Source organism: Aulonocara stuartgranti (assembly GCF_965226115.1).
Source record: "Aulonocara stuartgranti genome assembly, chromosome: 20".
Taxonomy (NCBI): Eukaryota; Metazoa; Chordata; class Actinopteri; order Cichliformes; family Cichlidae; genus Aulonocara; species Aulonocara stuartgranti.
The window spans coordinates 23771847-23789290 of NC_138956.1; the positions used below are offsets into that span (position 1 = coordinate 23771847).

Here is a 17444-nt window from a genome sequence, read left to right on the forward strand (position 1 = left end):
AGTTTGTTGTCGTCTCTCCTTGCTCTCAGTGGGAGCTAAGCAGTGTGATGGATTAGGTATGAGGAGTGTCCGCTGGTTTAATGGCAGGTCCAAGGCAGCCTGAGGAGATGGTTTTAATCATATTTGCCTCCTCATTACCCTCCCGTCTGCTGCTTTAGTGCTGTGCTGGGAAATCAATGGCAGCCAACTACCTCCTCTCCAAGAACAATACCAACAAATGCTATAAACCAGGTGTCTTTGTCAACGCTGCTGTTGAGTTGGTGTCATTTCTTTACTACTGTAAGTACATGGATTCATGTTGACAAGGAAAGCTAACCACGCTGAGAAAAACTGAACACATACTGAATTCCTTTTCTTTTGAAAAGCAAAAGCCAGAGCAGATTATTATGAACCTCGCCGTGGAGATTGGGCAAGTGGTTGTGTATAAATCTCTAACATGCTATTACTTATTTCATTTATATTTTTTGTTATGTCACAAAAAGACAAAAAAAAGTTTCTCATAATATTCATGGAGCAATATTCAGAGAAGCGATGGCTTTTCCATAATAAGCAGAGTAGTGACCTTGATAATGGTGTGTTGGGGAAAGACAGCTGGTTCTTATCTCCAAGGAGACCTGCTAAAAGTCTGCAGTGTGACAGTGATGCCTATCATTCATTTAGCTATGACCTCATCCTCCTTCACTCTGAGCACAATTCTAGTCTCAAAAAGCATTTTTGAAGCAACAGATTTGGAGGAGGAAGAAAACATTTTTCAGACTGACTTCCACTGTTCTTCATGTATAATTGCACAATTAATTCATAAACAGCATGTTAGTTACAGGGCAGTGCAGTCTGGTTGTATTTTGTTTTCTCTTTTCTTATTTTTGGTCTAGAGCCTAATGTATTCAAAAATTATAACTGTAGCTCTGATCTTGAATAGTATTTTGGTGTTGGGGCTAATCAAATAATTTGGGGGCAATGGGATTCAGCTTTAGCAGCTGCACCTGAATGAAATAAATGATTTTCGATTTGGACCTGCTGTTTATCACCATTCATTCTCTTTATTGTTCAGTCTTTATTTTCCAAGAGTGCATTATTCTTCTAGGGACCTTTATTATTTTTTGTGGTCTTTTTTTTATTGAAACATCTCTGTGCCTATTACCGTGAGCAATGTGAAGGGGCTAATTGCATTTCCAGCAACCTTGTTAATGACAATGTTGTAATGGCTTTCAGCTATTATTGAATTGACTTTCAACATTGCCATTTTAGTTTACACAACTGCCATTTGCTTAAAAGCTTTGCCTCTGTACTTCTGGTCTGGCATGGTTTAATATGTGCATGTGATAATAGGTTTATTTCTGTGAGCAGAATTAGTTCCCAGAAGACTCCATGGGGACAGATTTTTCAAGTGTGTTTTGGCTTTGGTGCAGTGCATATTGTTTTATGAAGTATGCAGGTGTCACAGTTGTTAGGCATTAGAAATTGTATTTAGGAAGATGAAAATCTAAAATTATGTAATCAAGAACCTTTAATGGTTTTTTGTTGCTGTTTTGTGTTTTAACGGACTTAACTCAGCCATGAACTGTAGCGACTGTTTTATCTTTGTAACAGAGTAGATGTGAATTCTGTCAGTGTATTAGTATTTGTGTTAGGTGTTTTCAAAGATACTGTATCAAGTGGCTCTCAAAATGAATTCAAAGTTGTCTACATGAACAAAGCATTAGTCTGCTTTTATAGGCTAAAAATCTTTAACTCTAAGAACATTAGTGACAGGGATGCTGGATTCATTTTAGAAGAGGAATGCCAAAAAACAATAGTCCAAAAATGCCAAGATTGCAAGTCAAACTGTCACATTTAGGATGGAAAACTATGTTCCTCAAAGCCACCATCACCAATTTAGTGCGTTGCAGCCCATTCTCACTCCCGATGTGTAATATACCGACGATTTGTCACGTCCCGAAGCGTCCCATGGGAACACAAAAGACGACCTTCTGCGTTCCTTTGCTACAAGCCGGAATGTGGATGAAATCAAATAGAAGGATGCTCCCGCAGTAACACACGTTCCTGCCGTGTATTCCAGCCCTAACCCTAACCATAACCTCCTAACGTCAACCACCACCTTAATCGTGTTAGTGTTTTCAAAGCGATTTAAGTAAAATAAATGTACATGTGTAGATTCATTCCAAACTGTTCTCATGTTTCCTCATTTTTCCGAACTTGTAATATAGGAACATGTTGGGTGCCCGAAAGCGTATTTCCACACACCTTTACTTATTAGGGACTGCTGTTGACTCAAAAAAGAAATTAGAGGACATGACGAAAATCAGCCTGCTATTTCTTCTTTTTGTGTTTTAGTTTATTTTTTAACACCAGTTGGCTACTTGTGTCCACTGTCTTATTTTCTGTGAAATAAGCAGTACAACAGTAATTTACAAGATTCCCTCAAAACACTTAATGTGGGCTGAATGAGCCGATTATGTAAAAATTTGGATATGTTAAAAAAAAAGAAGTTAAAATGTCTTTTCATTATTTAATCCAGAAACAGTAAACGTTCAAATATTCTGTCTTTGCTGTTTGTAAAATGAAATATTTTAAACCTTTTTTTCTTTTAATTTTTATGATTATCACTTATAAAAATTAGATATCTGGTATCTTAGTTAAGTAATCTTTCAATCTGTGTGCTCTGACAGCAGTCTTTTGCTCATCTCTACAAATGTATTCGTGTATGGATTGGGTGTTTCTCGTCTTCCCCTTGACTACACTCCTTGGATGTTTCACAGGGTTCAGTTCACTGGTCAACATAAAATGATCAGCAAAACATCTCGTAGGAGTCCTGTTAGAGAAGGAATTTAATATTTCTATAATGCTTGTCAGCAGAAGCGCGAAGTTTCTTGAAAATCTGGTAGACAGCTTTGTTGACTGACTAAAACACAGTGGACCGACCGCTGCTTTCACCAGCAGCTTTCATGGCACCCGGATAATCATCGCACCGAAAATCAAATACCTCGGGTTCTCTGCCTCTCCACTCTACTTCCAGACTCTACGATTTTAATTTCCAGAAGAAATGCAAAATATATTTTCTTCTTAAGAGAGGAGTTTGGCCCACTAGACAACACCCATTTTATCTTTAGCCCAGGTATGACACTTACAGTGTGGTTTCTGTTTCAAAAGTGACACCGACACCAGTTCCTTTGAAGTACTTGAATCTAGTTTTTTTTCACCCTACTTTCAAAACTATAGAAAGGAGGATTATCCAGGGTATGCTCATTGGCTAATGACTCCTGCTTGGTTTCATAGTGAGATGGTCATACTCCTTGCTCATCAAATCCAGTTTCAAAACATCAATTCCAAGGCTGCAAAATGCACCTCACAAACCAATAGGCAATGTAAAGGTGGCTATGCCCATTACCCATACTGTCTGTGGTAATGACTTTTAATACCTCAAAAACATGCCCTAATTGTTCTTAATGTGCTGGTATTGGATGGGAAAAGTTCAGATGTGATCATCACTACTATCACACATACATACACGTGCTTGTAGATTCTTTATTTACTAATTTATTTTTAGACAGGAATGTTTTTATGCATTTGTCTGTGTGTTTTTAGAGGATATGTTTTATTCCTTATGGTCTTAAATGTGTATGTGCATGCGATTGACAGCGGTTCCTGTTGGGTGTGACAGTGTGACAGAGTGTGGTGATCCCTCAGCTGGCCCTGCATCACTGCATTTCTCCTCTGTCCCAGTTCACTCCCTTCATCTCCAACTCTACATTTATCTCACTTTTCATTCCACTGGGCAAATATGTCTTAGTGTTCTTAACTTCCTGTCGTTTTGTTGTCCTCAAAGTGTTTTATTGCTGTTAACCATCCTACAGTCTATCTAATCTTTCTCTCTCATTCTTTGTCGCCTTGAGAGTGCTACAGTTCTCCCTGCAGAGGACAGCAGAGAGAGCAGATATTCTTCAATTACTGTGATAATATTTCCCTCTTCAACCTTGCACGCTGATTTTGGATGCCTACCTGACAAAACATTGGTCTGGAAACGACAGCTTTCCACAATCACAAAATGTGTTTCAAATTTGAAAATGTGTTTAAGGTTCAGTGGGATTCATTCACTTGAGTTGTTGTTGTTGAGCTGTTGTCTGCTTGCCTCTTCCTTTCCAACTGACTAACCATTCCTTCTACACTAGATGATTTAAAGCTTCACTGGTAACATGATTTTTAACAGATTTTTAACAGATTTTATTCTTCAGCATCAGGGTGTGAATGGATATGTTCATGTGAAGAAAAAAAACATAAATATGTTACCTTGCTATATGGAGATCACTGGTCTCTAAATAAGAAGGTAAGCTGGGCATCCTGAGCATACTGTATTTTGAGCACTGCTAGGAAAATGCACATTTATTCGCATCACAAAGTCAACATGACGTTAGTTAAGTTGCCGTTTCCAATGTGACTTTTTTTTTCTCTGTCTTGAAGTTAAGAAGAGAATATAAACACCTTTGCTTTTGCAGTAATGAGTATCCACCAATGCTTCTTTTCCAATCAATAACCAGACATACAATAGCTATTTCAACTTCAAACTGCTGAATGACAGATAAAATTTAATACTGGAAGCTAGTATGGCTGGACCACTGGATTACCTTGACAGAGAAGACTGAAACCGTCTTATAAACAGCCAATAGACTGCAGCTAGAGGTGAGAGGAGAGCATCTTCCTTCAGCAACCTCACCAGACTCGAGCTTTGGGAGCTATCCTCAGTTCTGAATTAGACATTCAGGTTGCAGACAGTCTATAGCTCTTTCATTGGCCTTGAGGCTGTTGTGTGGCTGTTTTTCATGTTCTGCTCCAGTGCATCCACAAGTGGTTTATAGAGTCCCTGGCACAATGTTGAATAAAAGCATCAACTGCACTTTGTACATGGAATGTTTTGAAAGGCACCGTACTTCACTTTAACAGGAAATCTCTTCCTGTATTTTTTCGGGCCTGAAAAAATAATACGTAGACTTTTTCCATTCATCGTCTCTTTGTATAACGTGCCTCTATGTGAACATCACAATAATACTGGACATGCACTTATATTCTACAGTGGTTCCTACAGTCTGAGGACTTGATGTTGTCATAATTTCTTTAACATTTGTTGCATCATGTTTGAACTTTGTTTTGGATGGTATAAGTGCAGTATTTATTTTAGCATTTATGTTGCTGCAGGGGGACCAGAAGTGATGATTTTGGACACGATGATAGAAATGTTTGACCCTGGAAGTTACTGGTAGATTTTACAATCTATATGAGTTCACATGGACCCACCATAATTACATATAAACATTACATAAGCTTTTGGTTCCATTTAAAGTTGCACCAACCTCCTACGCTCCCACTTGTGCCTCTGTCACAAAGACTGCGGTGCTGCAGCCAGACTAATAAGTACACAGCGTTTGGTGCCTATCTTTCTTATCTAGTAGAAATCATATTTACTGAATGTCTCATAAAACCTTTTCAAGCCCTTGACTTCTCTTCATCAAGTGAGATATACTCTCATTTACCATTACTCTGACTTATTTGCATTCTTTGCCATCTTCAACAAAAGTAGATTTTCCTTTTATTAGTTATAGTTTTTAGTTCCTTTGGTTGTTCTAGTTAGGGTTGACATTGTGCAGTCAACGCTAACTTCATAATAAAAAAGATAAACTGATTTTCTTTTAGTAATGAAATTTAGACTTTTCACAAATAACTTAAGTTCACCCTGTCTCAAGTGATGTGCTGTAGAAATGTGAAGCAAATAAAAACGAATTGAATAAAGGACTTAACATCCAGCCTTATTATATTTAAAGTAATACAGAGTGCTATAACAGGATATATCTATATTTGATTCTGTTCATAGTTAATTATGCATAATCCTCCTAATCAAGTGTGAATCTAATCAATAGAGTGAATGTATAATGGAATGATTGTAATGCTTGAAATTTGGCCCTGAGATTTTGTGTGTGTTAAGATGAGAAGAGGAAGTGCAGCAGAGCACCGCAAAGACCAGTTGCAAGATACCGGAAAGCACTGAGTGTGCCAATAGAAGTGGAGTCAACAGGATGTGACTCGTGAAGCAAGCTATGTGTTTCCAGAAGGCAAGACAGAGAAACATGGCTGGACATGTTTACCACTTCTCTGCATTGCATTGCTTCCAGTGCAGTGTGTGGAATCTATATGGCTCCTTGAATTAATATCAATCCAAATTATACCATGTCCATGTGGGTGTATTGCACAATCAGTTCCAAAATTTTAAAAATGGAATAATTAAATAAACAAAGACAAAAATGCATTCATGCGTTATGTGATGACAGAAAATGATTTGATTGAATAGCTAAGTCATTTAATTTATTTATTGTAAAACAAATATCAACATGCTCAGTTGATACTTATATATTTTGTATATTTGTATATTTTAGTAAGAGACAGGCATTCGTATATATTATGCAAGGTATAGTTGAGCTCAAGGGAATGAGCACAACACTATGTAGTGGCCTTTTTTTGTATGAGATTTGCTGATTCATTGTGCTATCATGCATAAAAAAATTTTAATAGAGGGCTAGAGCAAAATTTGTATTCAACAGTATTCGGTTGTAATTTTTACTTGTTCCGTTTACTTAAGTGCTTTAGGTTTTTTATAATATGCACCCACAGTAACTGTTTCTGAAAATGTATGCACATATTTTCATCCTGTTAGTTGTTCTGGCAGTCAAACTAAAAGCATCAACCTTTATACTTCAATAACATTGAGTTTATTGCACTTTTAATGCATTATATTTAATTCCAAATGTTCCAAAGAAAGTATAAGTTCATGATGTCCTACAGCTATAAACTATGTGCGCTGAATGAATGAATGCAGAGATGCAGTCTACCCGAAGCCCATGTAATCTTTGTCTCATGCTGAGATGTAGTTTTTGTTATTTAGTCATTATTGTGAAGGGCCCCAGGGTTGCAAAACCCCGCATTTTTTAAAATACATGTGCATGAAACAGTAACTTAAAGTGAAGTTAAGAATCCAACAATATACTTGTTAAAGAGGATATTGCATTTGATGTTAATTCAGTTCAGATAGCAAAACGTTGAAACAATGGATTGCAGCTCTTAAGGTTTTATTCCACCGAGACTGACAATGTCTCCTCTTTTATCTTTTCAAACTAAGATATGTATAGCTGATTTACTTAAGTGCATCTGTTGTTGTAGCATCGCTCCTCTCATCCCTTTTTAAAAAGCATCTCGTCTGAAGCTTCTGATCATAATTTGAACAAAAAGGTTATGAGAAAAAAAAAGTACCACATCTGGTCTTGGCCAGTATTTAATTTACGTTTTTTTTATTTTACTTTTAAGGACAAGAAAATATTCTTTTGTTGTTGTTGCCATCTTTAGTTTCACTTTGAAGGCTTTTGTCATTGTGTGTGTGGGTGTCTCTCTATAAAGTGTGTGTTTTTATCATGCGCGTTTGCCTTTGTAAGTCTGTGCGTTTATGCTGATTTTGAAGCACATGTCAATATTTTATGTGTTTCAGAACATTAAAAGGAGTGCTAGCTGGAAAATATCTGCTATTAAGTAGAGTGGACGCAAATAATATCTCTGATGGAGGACTGGCTGTTAAATTGATGAAAACTGTTCTAGAATGAGATTTTAGGTTGTAGTATTGTAACTGCTGAATACTGTAATCATGGATACTGTATCCCAAGCTGCACTGCTCATTATCATTTAAAAGATAAGAAAGATGTATGAAATAAAATAAGCGTTAGCATTGGTTTAGTGGACGTGACAAAATGTGTCGATTGGTGAACGAGTGTTTCAGTTTCTATGCTAGTCAGGTGGTTTCTTATTTAATTTTTCTGTTATAATATAAATCCCCTCCCCGTGTCTCCTCTTTCATTTTCTCACTCCAAGATGTAGAGTTTGCGTTGACATATATTATATGCAAAGCATTCATTTACATAATGCATTTTACTCCTAAATCCAGACTCTGTGCCAGATCTCGCATAAGCTACCTGCCAAGAATGCATGCAGATAGGAAACAGTGAGAGAGAGAAAAGGTATTGTAGAGGAAAGCGTAAAGAAAATATACTCCAAACAAAGATAGGCCAAGGGCAGTATAAGGAGGGAAGCCAAATGAAAATGGGGGGCAGAAAGGTAAAATAAGAGAAATCTCTTGTGGAAAGCTGTGAGGGAGGTTAAAAAGGCAGAGGACACGAGGAGGACTGAAGGTGCCACTACTTTTCATCCACTGCCTGATCTGTGGGTGGCATTCATGACGGATGGAGAACCACTCTAACTGAAGGTCATATCCGAAGCCCTGCCATTTTGGACTGCCACTTTCACAGCGAAAAGGATAAGTAAAGCTCAGATTGTTGTGTATTCACCCCACTTTCTCTATAGCTGTGTCGATAGAGGAGGGAGAGACAGACAGATGAGGCATGTTGAAGAAATTGTAAGCTTTGAATGCCAAAAAATGATTCACAGTTGTCTAAGCAGGATTTATCTTATCATATCTCTCTCTGTCTTTTTTTTTCTTTGCAAAAGACATTCATACACTGCTGTTCTCAGACTGATATCCAATTTTAATAACAAAGATTTGATCCTCCTTGTTGCTATGTCTCCCATTTTTAATACACCACAACTGAGGTTTCAAATTGCAGATTTTTCTAAATGCATTCCTTTATTTAATGATTAGCCTTTCCATCAGATAGTTCTACAATACAATATCGTGGACAGCTTTTGTTCATATCCAGCTAAGTAGGATTTTTGTTATCAGTGAGATTATTTCTACAAGAGAGACCATACCACGGTAGCAATTACATAAGCATTTGTCATCAAATCGGATTCAGCCCAAATCGGGTGAAACAAATTCCTGGAGGGAAACAAACTACAGCAGACAGCATGTTTCTGAGTTTGCTTTTCCCAGATTGTCACAAGGCTTAAGGACAGCAGTCTGTCACGGCTCCAGCGTCCCTGCAGTCTGGCTCTGACGCAGAGCTATTCGTCTGGCGTTAGAACCATTGCTGGAGCTGGAAGTTCAGACTGGGTTGTTATCCCCCAGGCAGGGCAGAATGCTCATGGCCAGACGACCTCGCTGCCCAGCCTCTAATATCTGATCAAGAACCATCTGCTGAGGCTGCCAGAGCCCACACACTCCCCATACTCCTGACCTCTCCAAGGAAAGCCCGATGGGAAATCAAGCCATTAGTGGACTATTAGAATGATTTTGATGACCATTAGAAAATAAATGTAGCACAACAAAATGACATTTTCACCCAAGGAATGGAACATTTACTTTTTTGTTTATTAAGAAGGTAGCGTGATTCTGCTCTGCAGTTACTTCTTACTCTTTCTGATTTCTTGTTCATTGTGAGAATATGAGCTTCACTTCTGGCATTTCTTTCTCAAAAGCGTCTCCAAGAAAGCAGTCTGAGCTGAAAAGAATGTGATTAAAAGAAAAAGAAAAAGAAAATACAATATTTTTGGGTAATTTTATTTTATGCTTTCTGATTATTCTTGTTGACAGATAAAAATGTTAGTACTTGGGCACAAAATAATGCAATTAGCTTTAAATCAGTTTTTAATTCTTCAAATACAGCCCGTTGTTACATTGAAGCTCAGCGATGAAATGGTGTCACAGTACTCAAAGAAAGTGTCCATGTTATACTGGCAGAATGTTTTGTGGATGTCGATATGACATGGACTCATATGAGAGAAAGCTTTTAAGTTCCAAAGAGAAGTATATAGAATGTGTCAAGAGTGCAGTTCACATGAAGTTTTAATGGCCTGCGTGAACAGTTCCCGTTCCTACAGTGTGTCGTGCAGCAACACTCGCCAGACCTTGATAACAGTTGGTTAATGGGTAATGTGCCACACAAGAGTGATGCTGCACTTTCTGTTTTCATTTTGTTGCTGTAGTGCAGTAATTAATCCAGCTGAACCCTTTGTGCTCACAAAATAAATGCTTTCCATTTTCATTAATAGACAACTCATTAGTACATAATGAGCAAGAAGGCAGCACTCCCCGCTCTCCCTGTGCAGCGTGTAGCACATGAGCATGCGCTGCACTCAGCTAATTAAAACCTAGGATTGTCTCCTTGTATTCTTCTCTATAAGAAAAAAAGAAAAAAAGCACGAGCTTTTAAAGCATAAGTTAAATGAGACATGGTATGCAAGCATTTTACACCCCAGAGGTAAAAAACATTATGCAAATCCTCAGTTGTGTGCTCTATAGTTTTATGTCTGAATAACATATTATGTATTGCAAATAGCAAGCTATTAATGAGAAAAAAAATGCAGTTGCCTGTGGTTTCCATTTTTGAATGCAACTTGAAGCTAAGAAAAGATTTTGCTAATCGTATCCATACCTTTAAATCTCACAGACTTTAAGGTTAAGTCCTTCTTTCATCAATCAAAAGTTTGAATGTAATGATTAATGGCAGTGACAAGCTGCCTTTATCCTTGAGTGCCAGTGACTTTTCATCCAGACTGTAATTTGGGGCCTTCAGCTGTAGGTGACATCTTTCCTTTTTCTCCAATCACCTGTTGTCATGGGAAGAATAACTGTGGTTCTTTCTTTTTTTTTCCCCACCATCCACTGTGGGAATAAAGGATGCAATTTCAAGGAAAACGACGTTGGTACTGAAATGGCCCTCGACAATGTCTCGATAAGAACTTTTAGGATCATAAAATCTCTACATCGATACGTGCTCTTGATATAATATAAACAATTCTGAGAACCAAGTCATAAAAATCTAAAACATTACCTGAATTAGATTTGTCCAATTCTCTCTTCAAGGGCATCTTCTCATTCACGTATTGGACCCCTTTCAAAGCTGCTGATATTTTTAGATTGCTTACTTTAACTCCCTTTATGACCACTTGCACTGTGAGCTCTGTGACGAGGAATGCCAACAGGAGCATGCTAGTCATTTTTTTTGACAATCACTGAGTTATGTGCCACAAATCCCCTCCCTAGGGTGAGACTATTAATGTGGAGTACTACTGTAGAGTCCTAAAGTGACAGAGGGAGAACAGTAGGTGGAAACTACCTCAATTGTGTTGCATTCAAGATTGCCATCATGTGTACCAGTTTTTGAGCCACACAAAACTGGTACACACAGGAGGTTTTGAGCCACACAAACACAATCATCAGTCATCACCTGCTGCATCTGCCAGATTTTACTTCCTGTGATGTTGTCCAATTCTTAAAGTATAAAATCAAATTCAAGAATCACCATTTTGACACACTGGAAGAATTACAGTTACAGAACAGGATGTGCAAGGAGCGATCTGTAAATCACACTAACACTATTGACCAGAGGTCCATTAGAAGAGAGGGGAGACAGCCAAATTCTAATCGCCCCTCATATCATTTTAAAGATTTGACATAACATTTTTTTTTTACATGAAATATATGATCAATGATCCTCCGTAAAATCATAAACATCATTAACATCCAGATCAAAAATGACCAGCATTGCCATCTATCAGATATTGGCTTCTTTTCTTTCAGTTCTAATTCTAACTGATGGACAATCACTGCCCGTGAGCGAACATGATTAAGAAATGAACAACGACACCATTAAATTTATCCTAATTACATTATACTGACAATATATCAATAGTGAGCAATCATCTCCAGGCTGAGCATGTGTTTCTAAAGTACTTTCTAGAAATCTGCATAGTCCGTTCATAGCTCACACACAGATAGATACATGAGTATAATTGCACACATGTATTCATATTCAAATCACCGCACATGCACACTTGAATCACCTTCCAGTGAGGATGATGTTTTCATATGTCATGATGAGGCAATGATTTGCTGCGAAGAATCCTCGCTTCATGACGGGGAGACAAAATCGAACCCAATTTCTGTTTGTAATTAAAACCATTTCCACATTCGCCTCTTGGAAGGCCACAACATTCAGAGGTCAATAGCAGTCTAATTCAGTCATTCAGGGAGCTGTACTGCAGAACAACAGCTTGCAGTTTCCTTAACATCCACATATTCTGAACATGCAAATATAGTAGTAGTGTGGCTTAATGGACCATAAGAATTAAAAGTTTACAGTGACCTCCTGTTGTTTCATTTTAAATAATGTTGTCTCTAAAACTACTTTTACTGTGATTTTAAAACTAATTATACAATTCTTCTGTTCTGTGTTGATGTTCATATCATTTGTGTGCTGAGTTTAATGACCCAAGATCATCTGTGAATCTCTGAAGTCAGTCAGTCAGCAGTCTGAAAATAAACTTGTTTTCTCTTTATTCCCAAACAAAGCCTGAGTAAGAGTTTAGTTTGAAGTTGAACTGCTGCATTTGTGGTCCGACATTATAGAGCTAGACTTTCCATCACTCGAGGGTCACACAGTACTCGTGAATATAAGGTGGGAAACACATGTGCAGAAAGGCAGGTAAAATGTCCAAAACGCGCACACTTCAGCCCAGAGAGTTTGTAGCTACTCGTCACTGATGGTGATAAATCTCGCTATCATTATTAAATCCATCACACAATGTTTATGACTTCAGTCTAGTCTCCCGCAGGTATGCTATTTCATCTTGTAGACACGCAGTAAGGATAGAAAGAACAAGCTCATTGGTCACAAAGAGAGAAAGCGTTCTCAATCAAATAGGAGCTTACCTTGCAAATAAAGTTCTATATTTTGATGCTTCCATGTGACAGATGGTAAAAAATATGCCAAACTATATAAAAATGTGCTGACAGAAAACAGAAGCAGACTGTCATCGATGGTACAAAGTGTTAATCAACTTTTACCGCATAACATATTTTGCAGTTTGGCAACTTTTGTGTTATTAGTCATCTGAGAGTTTTAAAGCACACAAGTGCAGATCTACTTTGAGCCTCTTTTTGATGAATGTCTGTTGATGATTTCGTACGGGGAGTCAGCATTACCAGTGTTTCAAAAATTAACTTGTTCCTGCTGAATCATAGTGGCAGTTTTTTTTTGGCAGATTAACATGTATCCTGTTGATATTGCTATATAGAAGCAATGCGGTTGAATTGCTGTCCTACAACAGGTACATAACTATTTGTAATTGCTGTCTCAATGCACCAAAATCGCTTTGAATACCACAACTGACTGCTAGCGATCACAGAGTTGATCCTCATCTTTGAAGCAACCATTTTAAAGTGAACAAGAACCCTGTGCATTGAACAAAAAGTTTATTGCACAAAGCTGCAATAATTTTGGTCGTGCTGTGGAGATTAATCTTGGAGAATTTTTTATATCAGGAAGGATCTCGTGTCACATGCACAATTTTAAACGGACAACTCTTCATTTTGTAAAGTTTTACTTCCACTCTTTTACTCTTTTGCACTATATTGGATAAAAAGTAGTCTTCGGGCAGATAGATTTTATTTTAATGGCTACTGAATGTCATAAACATTTACACAGTGTTTGTAACGGGGCTCGATTAGATTAAAATCTTTAAACTGTAATATAGTCTTAGCTTTTCAACTTGCCCTCCTTTAAAATGAGAGAAATCATCTTGCATTTAAGTCGACTTAAAGTGTGCATAAATAATAAATTAACTTAGCATCAGTCTGCCTTTCTGTCACTTTCTTTCTCTATGCTTTTTTCTTTTGACACTAAGAAGGTAATTTTATGAAAGGCGGGGAGAAATGTTTGGGACATATTTATTTCCTTACGTGATGCGATTATTCTCACAATTTTGCTTTTAGTGTCCTCAGGCACGCTTTTAGGCACAGTTAACTTGACTGTGTTTAAATACATACTTGTGGAAAACCTGTATTGACATATTCCCTTTTTGCATAATACTCAAATCCACCGGAGTGTGCATTGGCACATAAAAAGCTATTCACTTATTCACTGCAAATTAGTCTCCAAATCCATATAAGCCACTGATAGCTGGGAAGAAATGCAGTAATCAATGACAGAGGTTTTTCTTTGCCTCCCTAAACAGAAGAGTTATTTATGTGTACTGACATCAATCAGCATGTAGTCTCTGCTTCAAACCAGCAAGTTCTAGAGAGGGAAGAAGTGCTTTCTTTTAATGATTTATTATAGCCAATCTGGTGTGTGTTTATTATTTATCATTATTCAAACAATGTTAAGAGAGCATGTTACTACATTTCCTTCACATTTCTTTGCCAGTGTGTTATATCAGTGTCGACAGAGAGGAAGTGGCGCACAGTGTAGCGTAATGCTGTTTGCTGCAGGTAACTATTTGCAGTGACAATTAATTAAAGCCAAATTAAACCCTTTTACATTAAAAATAAATCTGTTAAATTGTATTGTCTGTTTCTTTCCTCGTTGCCGCTTCTTTTCCTCAAAGCTGCATTTAGTCAACTGTAAACTGTCTCCCCGCTGTACTGTGCATTACTGCGAAAAGTCAACACAAATATCAAACTAATGCAGTGGAGTATTATAGACTCCTAAAAAGATTTCAACAACAGCAGCTTTCTGCTGACCTTTTATTCTTACCATCAACTACGCTGAGAAATCTTTCAATAGCTTTGCATAATAGTTTTGATTTAGATTTGTGTATAACAGTGTGTAAATTTGCTTATTGTGGTCTACATCCCGATGAACATTTGGACATCATGACTGTTGATCTGCTGTATATACCACACACAAACACACACGCTATGGCTCTGTTCCATTTTTTTTAAAGTTGCATTTTATGGTATCACTCTTTGAACTATTTTCTTCCAGTCGGGCACATTAGCTAAAAGAAAGCAGGCAAAGAGTCCAGGTTAAGTTTGCTCATTTTGTTTCTGTTGTTCTTTTGTTGAAGTCGTACATTCTGTCTTTATTCTTCCCATTTTTTTTAAAATAACGTCTACTAGCACAGACTTTAAGAAGACCTTTTTACAGCATAGAGTATGCTATCTTAAATGACACATGACTGAAAAACACTGACAACTATCATGCAGTTTTTAAAGTCTAGTACTAGTAATCAACTTGTATTGATTGGGGACAGTAACAGTGTTTTCCTACTGTACGAACACTGATTAGTCACTTACTTGACTAGCAGTATATCCCAGAAAAAGCTGCTTGTAAGACCCTCTTACTACAAGCACTTACCAGGGCATTACTGTCTGACATACAGAAGTCTTTCTTTTACATAATAAATGAAAAAAAAAGTAGTATAAGAGCCAGCGTTATATGACATGTTAGGCATTATTTTATCGGCTATGTCGCTGCCCTGAAGGTTTTAACAGTAGTGAGGGATTGTAAGCCTTTGGGCTGAAAAGGAAATGGACCAAGGATTTTTCTTTTAGCGATAAGGTTGACTGCACCGGGCTGTGAGAGTGCTTCACTGACTAATTATTTGAAGCCTCCTCTCAGATTAGGGTAGAAGTGCAGAGCTTATGGACAGTTGCATAGCAGACAATCAGACCATGTAATAACCAGAGGGCCAATATTTGCTCAAATCCACTGTAACACCTCGCAAAACAAAAGTGTGTAAAGCCCTAATGCTCAGTCCAATCCCACGGCACACTGCCTTGATAAACACCGACGCCACCTTCACAATGGACGCCATCTTTACTCTGGCAATTAGGCAGAGTTTTGGATTATCGCTTCCTCAGCCCAGCACACCACAAATCCTTCCGGATTCAATTATTCCCCTCCCACGTCTGCGGCCATTTGGGCTTTTTGGGCACATGGCCAGTAGAGGAAAGAATCTGAACTGCTCAAAGTAAAAAGTTAGAATGAAAAAAACGTTCTTCTTCTTCTTCTTTTTTTTTTTTTTTTTACTATGCCTATACTCCTGCAACTTTGACGAGTCTATTAAATTAAAATGAAACCTCGGGAACTTGCAAACACTATCCTGTTGAATATTTTATGAGAACAATAAGCTAAATTTACTGTGATCCTTTCCTTTAAATTTTGTAAGTGTTCGGTGTTATCTGAAAAACATTGCACTACATCCTTCCCTCCAAGCAGCTGATGGTTTGATCCTCCCCCTGTAGGCCAGGAATGTCTCCAGTGGTTTCTGCATAAGAAACTAAAATGCTTACTGAAAGAATTTGATTTAGTCTGTCTTATTCTACTTATTCTACTTCAATTGAGTTGTTTTCGTGTGTTAGACAGCACACTCGGGGTAAATTGTGTACAAGATCAAGGGTTTCCAGGGTCAGGAGAGTTGCATCTTTGTAATTGAGGGCCTCTCTTCAATGTGTTTGCTTAGATGCTTTTTTGTCTTCCACCTGGTGACTCTTTGTGGAGTACAGACATTTCACTCTAGTGCCTTTGTGTGTGTTGCCAGCACATCTGCTACACAGTTTACTCATGGTAGCATGGAAATTTATCACAGGTCTCAAATAAAGGACCTCCTTTTTTTGTATATTACCCTACCTGACCCATCACACTGTTTATGCTTTTGGGTGCTTTTCCCCTCTCATCAGTAAATGGCCAACTGTGGCTGTCACCTGCGTTTTATGTGTCTCTTACTCACAGCCTAACACTCTCCTCTGTCCTTCTCCTCTTTTTAATTACAGATACTACTGTCTCATCCCAGAAAGGTAAGACAGCATTTAATCAGTCACGTGTAGATTATCGCATATTTTCAGATGGGTTCCACGTGCTTGTGTTACTCCTGTGTGTGTTCCAAATTTTTGCTAATGAGATGACAAAACATTTCGTGTTTTTTTGTTAATGTTGATTTGAAATTGAGTCACTCGTGGGTTTTGTTGCACAACAATCTTTTTGATTACAAAGTCAATCACTCACACCCACTGACACCCAGACTAAATTACCTTGCTACTCTGCAAAGGCAGACAACCCACAGTCTGTTTTTATGCACTGTTTTCTGTAGGTCTTATGTTCAGATTAATCACAGTTCTGTTTAGACTCCTCCACACTTTCATGTGAATGCTAATAAGAGGTTGGAGGAGGTGACTGTTTTGCATAGTGGCTCTTCGGGGACAGACGGGAAGTTTAGTGCAGTTGTAGGAAAGTACCTGTAGGCTGTTTAGATTTTGTAAGATGATAGGGCCAGGCAGTCAAATTGTCTAAACAGCTCCAGGGGTCTTGTTCTGAGTGGCAGGTGTATGCACCAGGCAGTCCCAGCCCCTATACTCTTGCTAGAGATGATACAGTAATCGCAGAGGGTGTGTCACACTCGGTGATTGCAAAGAACGATCAGACAATCAGCCAGGAAAACTCCCTGCTGATTTTGTTGAAACTGTCTTTTATTCCCTGCTGTGCTTATAAGAATATAGATATTCTTTTGTACAAGCTTTTACCAGAGCAGAACAGAACACAGATACAAATATTTTCATTGTCACCTGGATCTGATATAATGCGCATGTATATGTGAAAAACCTAAACAGCAGGTGGGTTTCTCTGGGAACATAGTGGCATTTTTGCCTTTCAAAGCTTTAGATCTGAAAAAGATACAGTTCATCTGCTTGACTGGGTACACACTGTATGCTCTCACTCACACACTGTTGTGAGCCT

General features: G+C 37.9%; 1 protein-coding gene across 1 annotated transcript in view; it reads left to right on the forward strand.

The window, feature by feature from the left end:
* Positions 1–17444, forward strand: part of LOC309697354 (cadherin-4-like) — a 255100-nt gene that overhangs the window by 89125 nt on the left and 148531 nt on the right. Inside the window, exon 3 of the mRNA XM_082519216.1 lies at positions 16484–16507. Within this exon, the coding sequence (XP_082375342.1) occupies positions 16484–16507 (24 nt within the window). The remainder of the gene's footprint in view (positions 1–16483; positions 16508–17444) is intronic.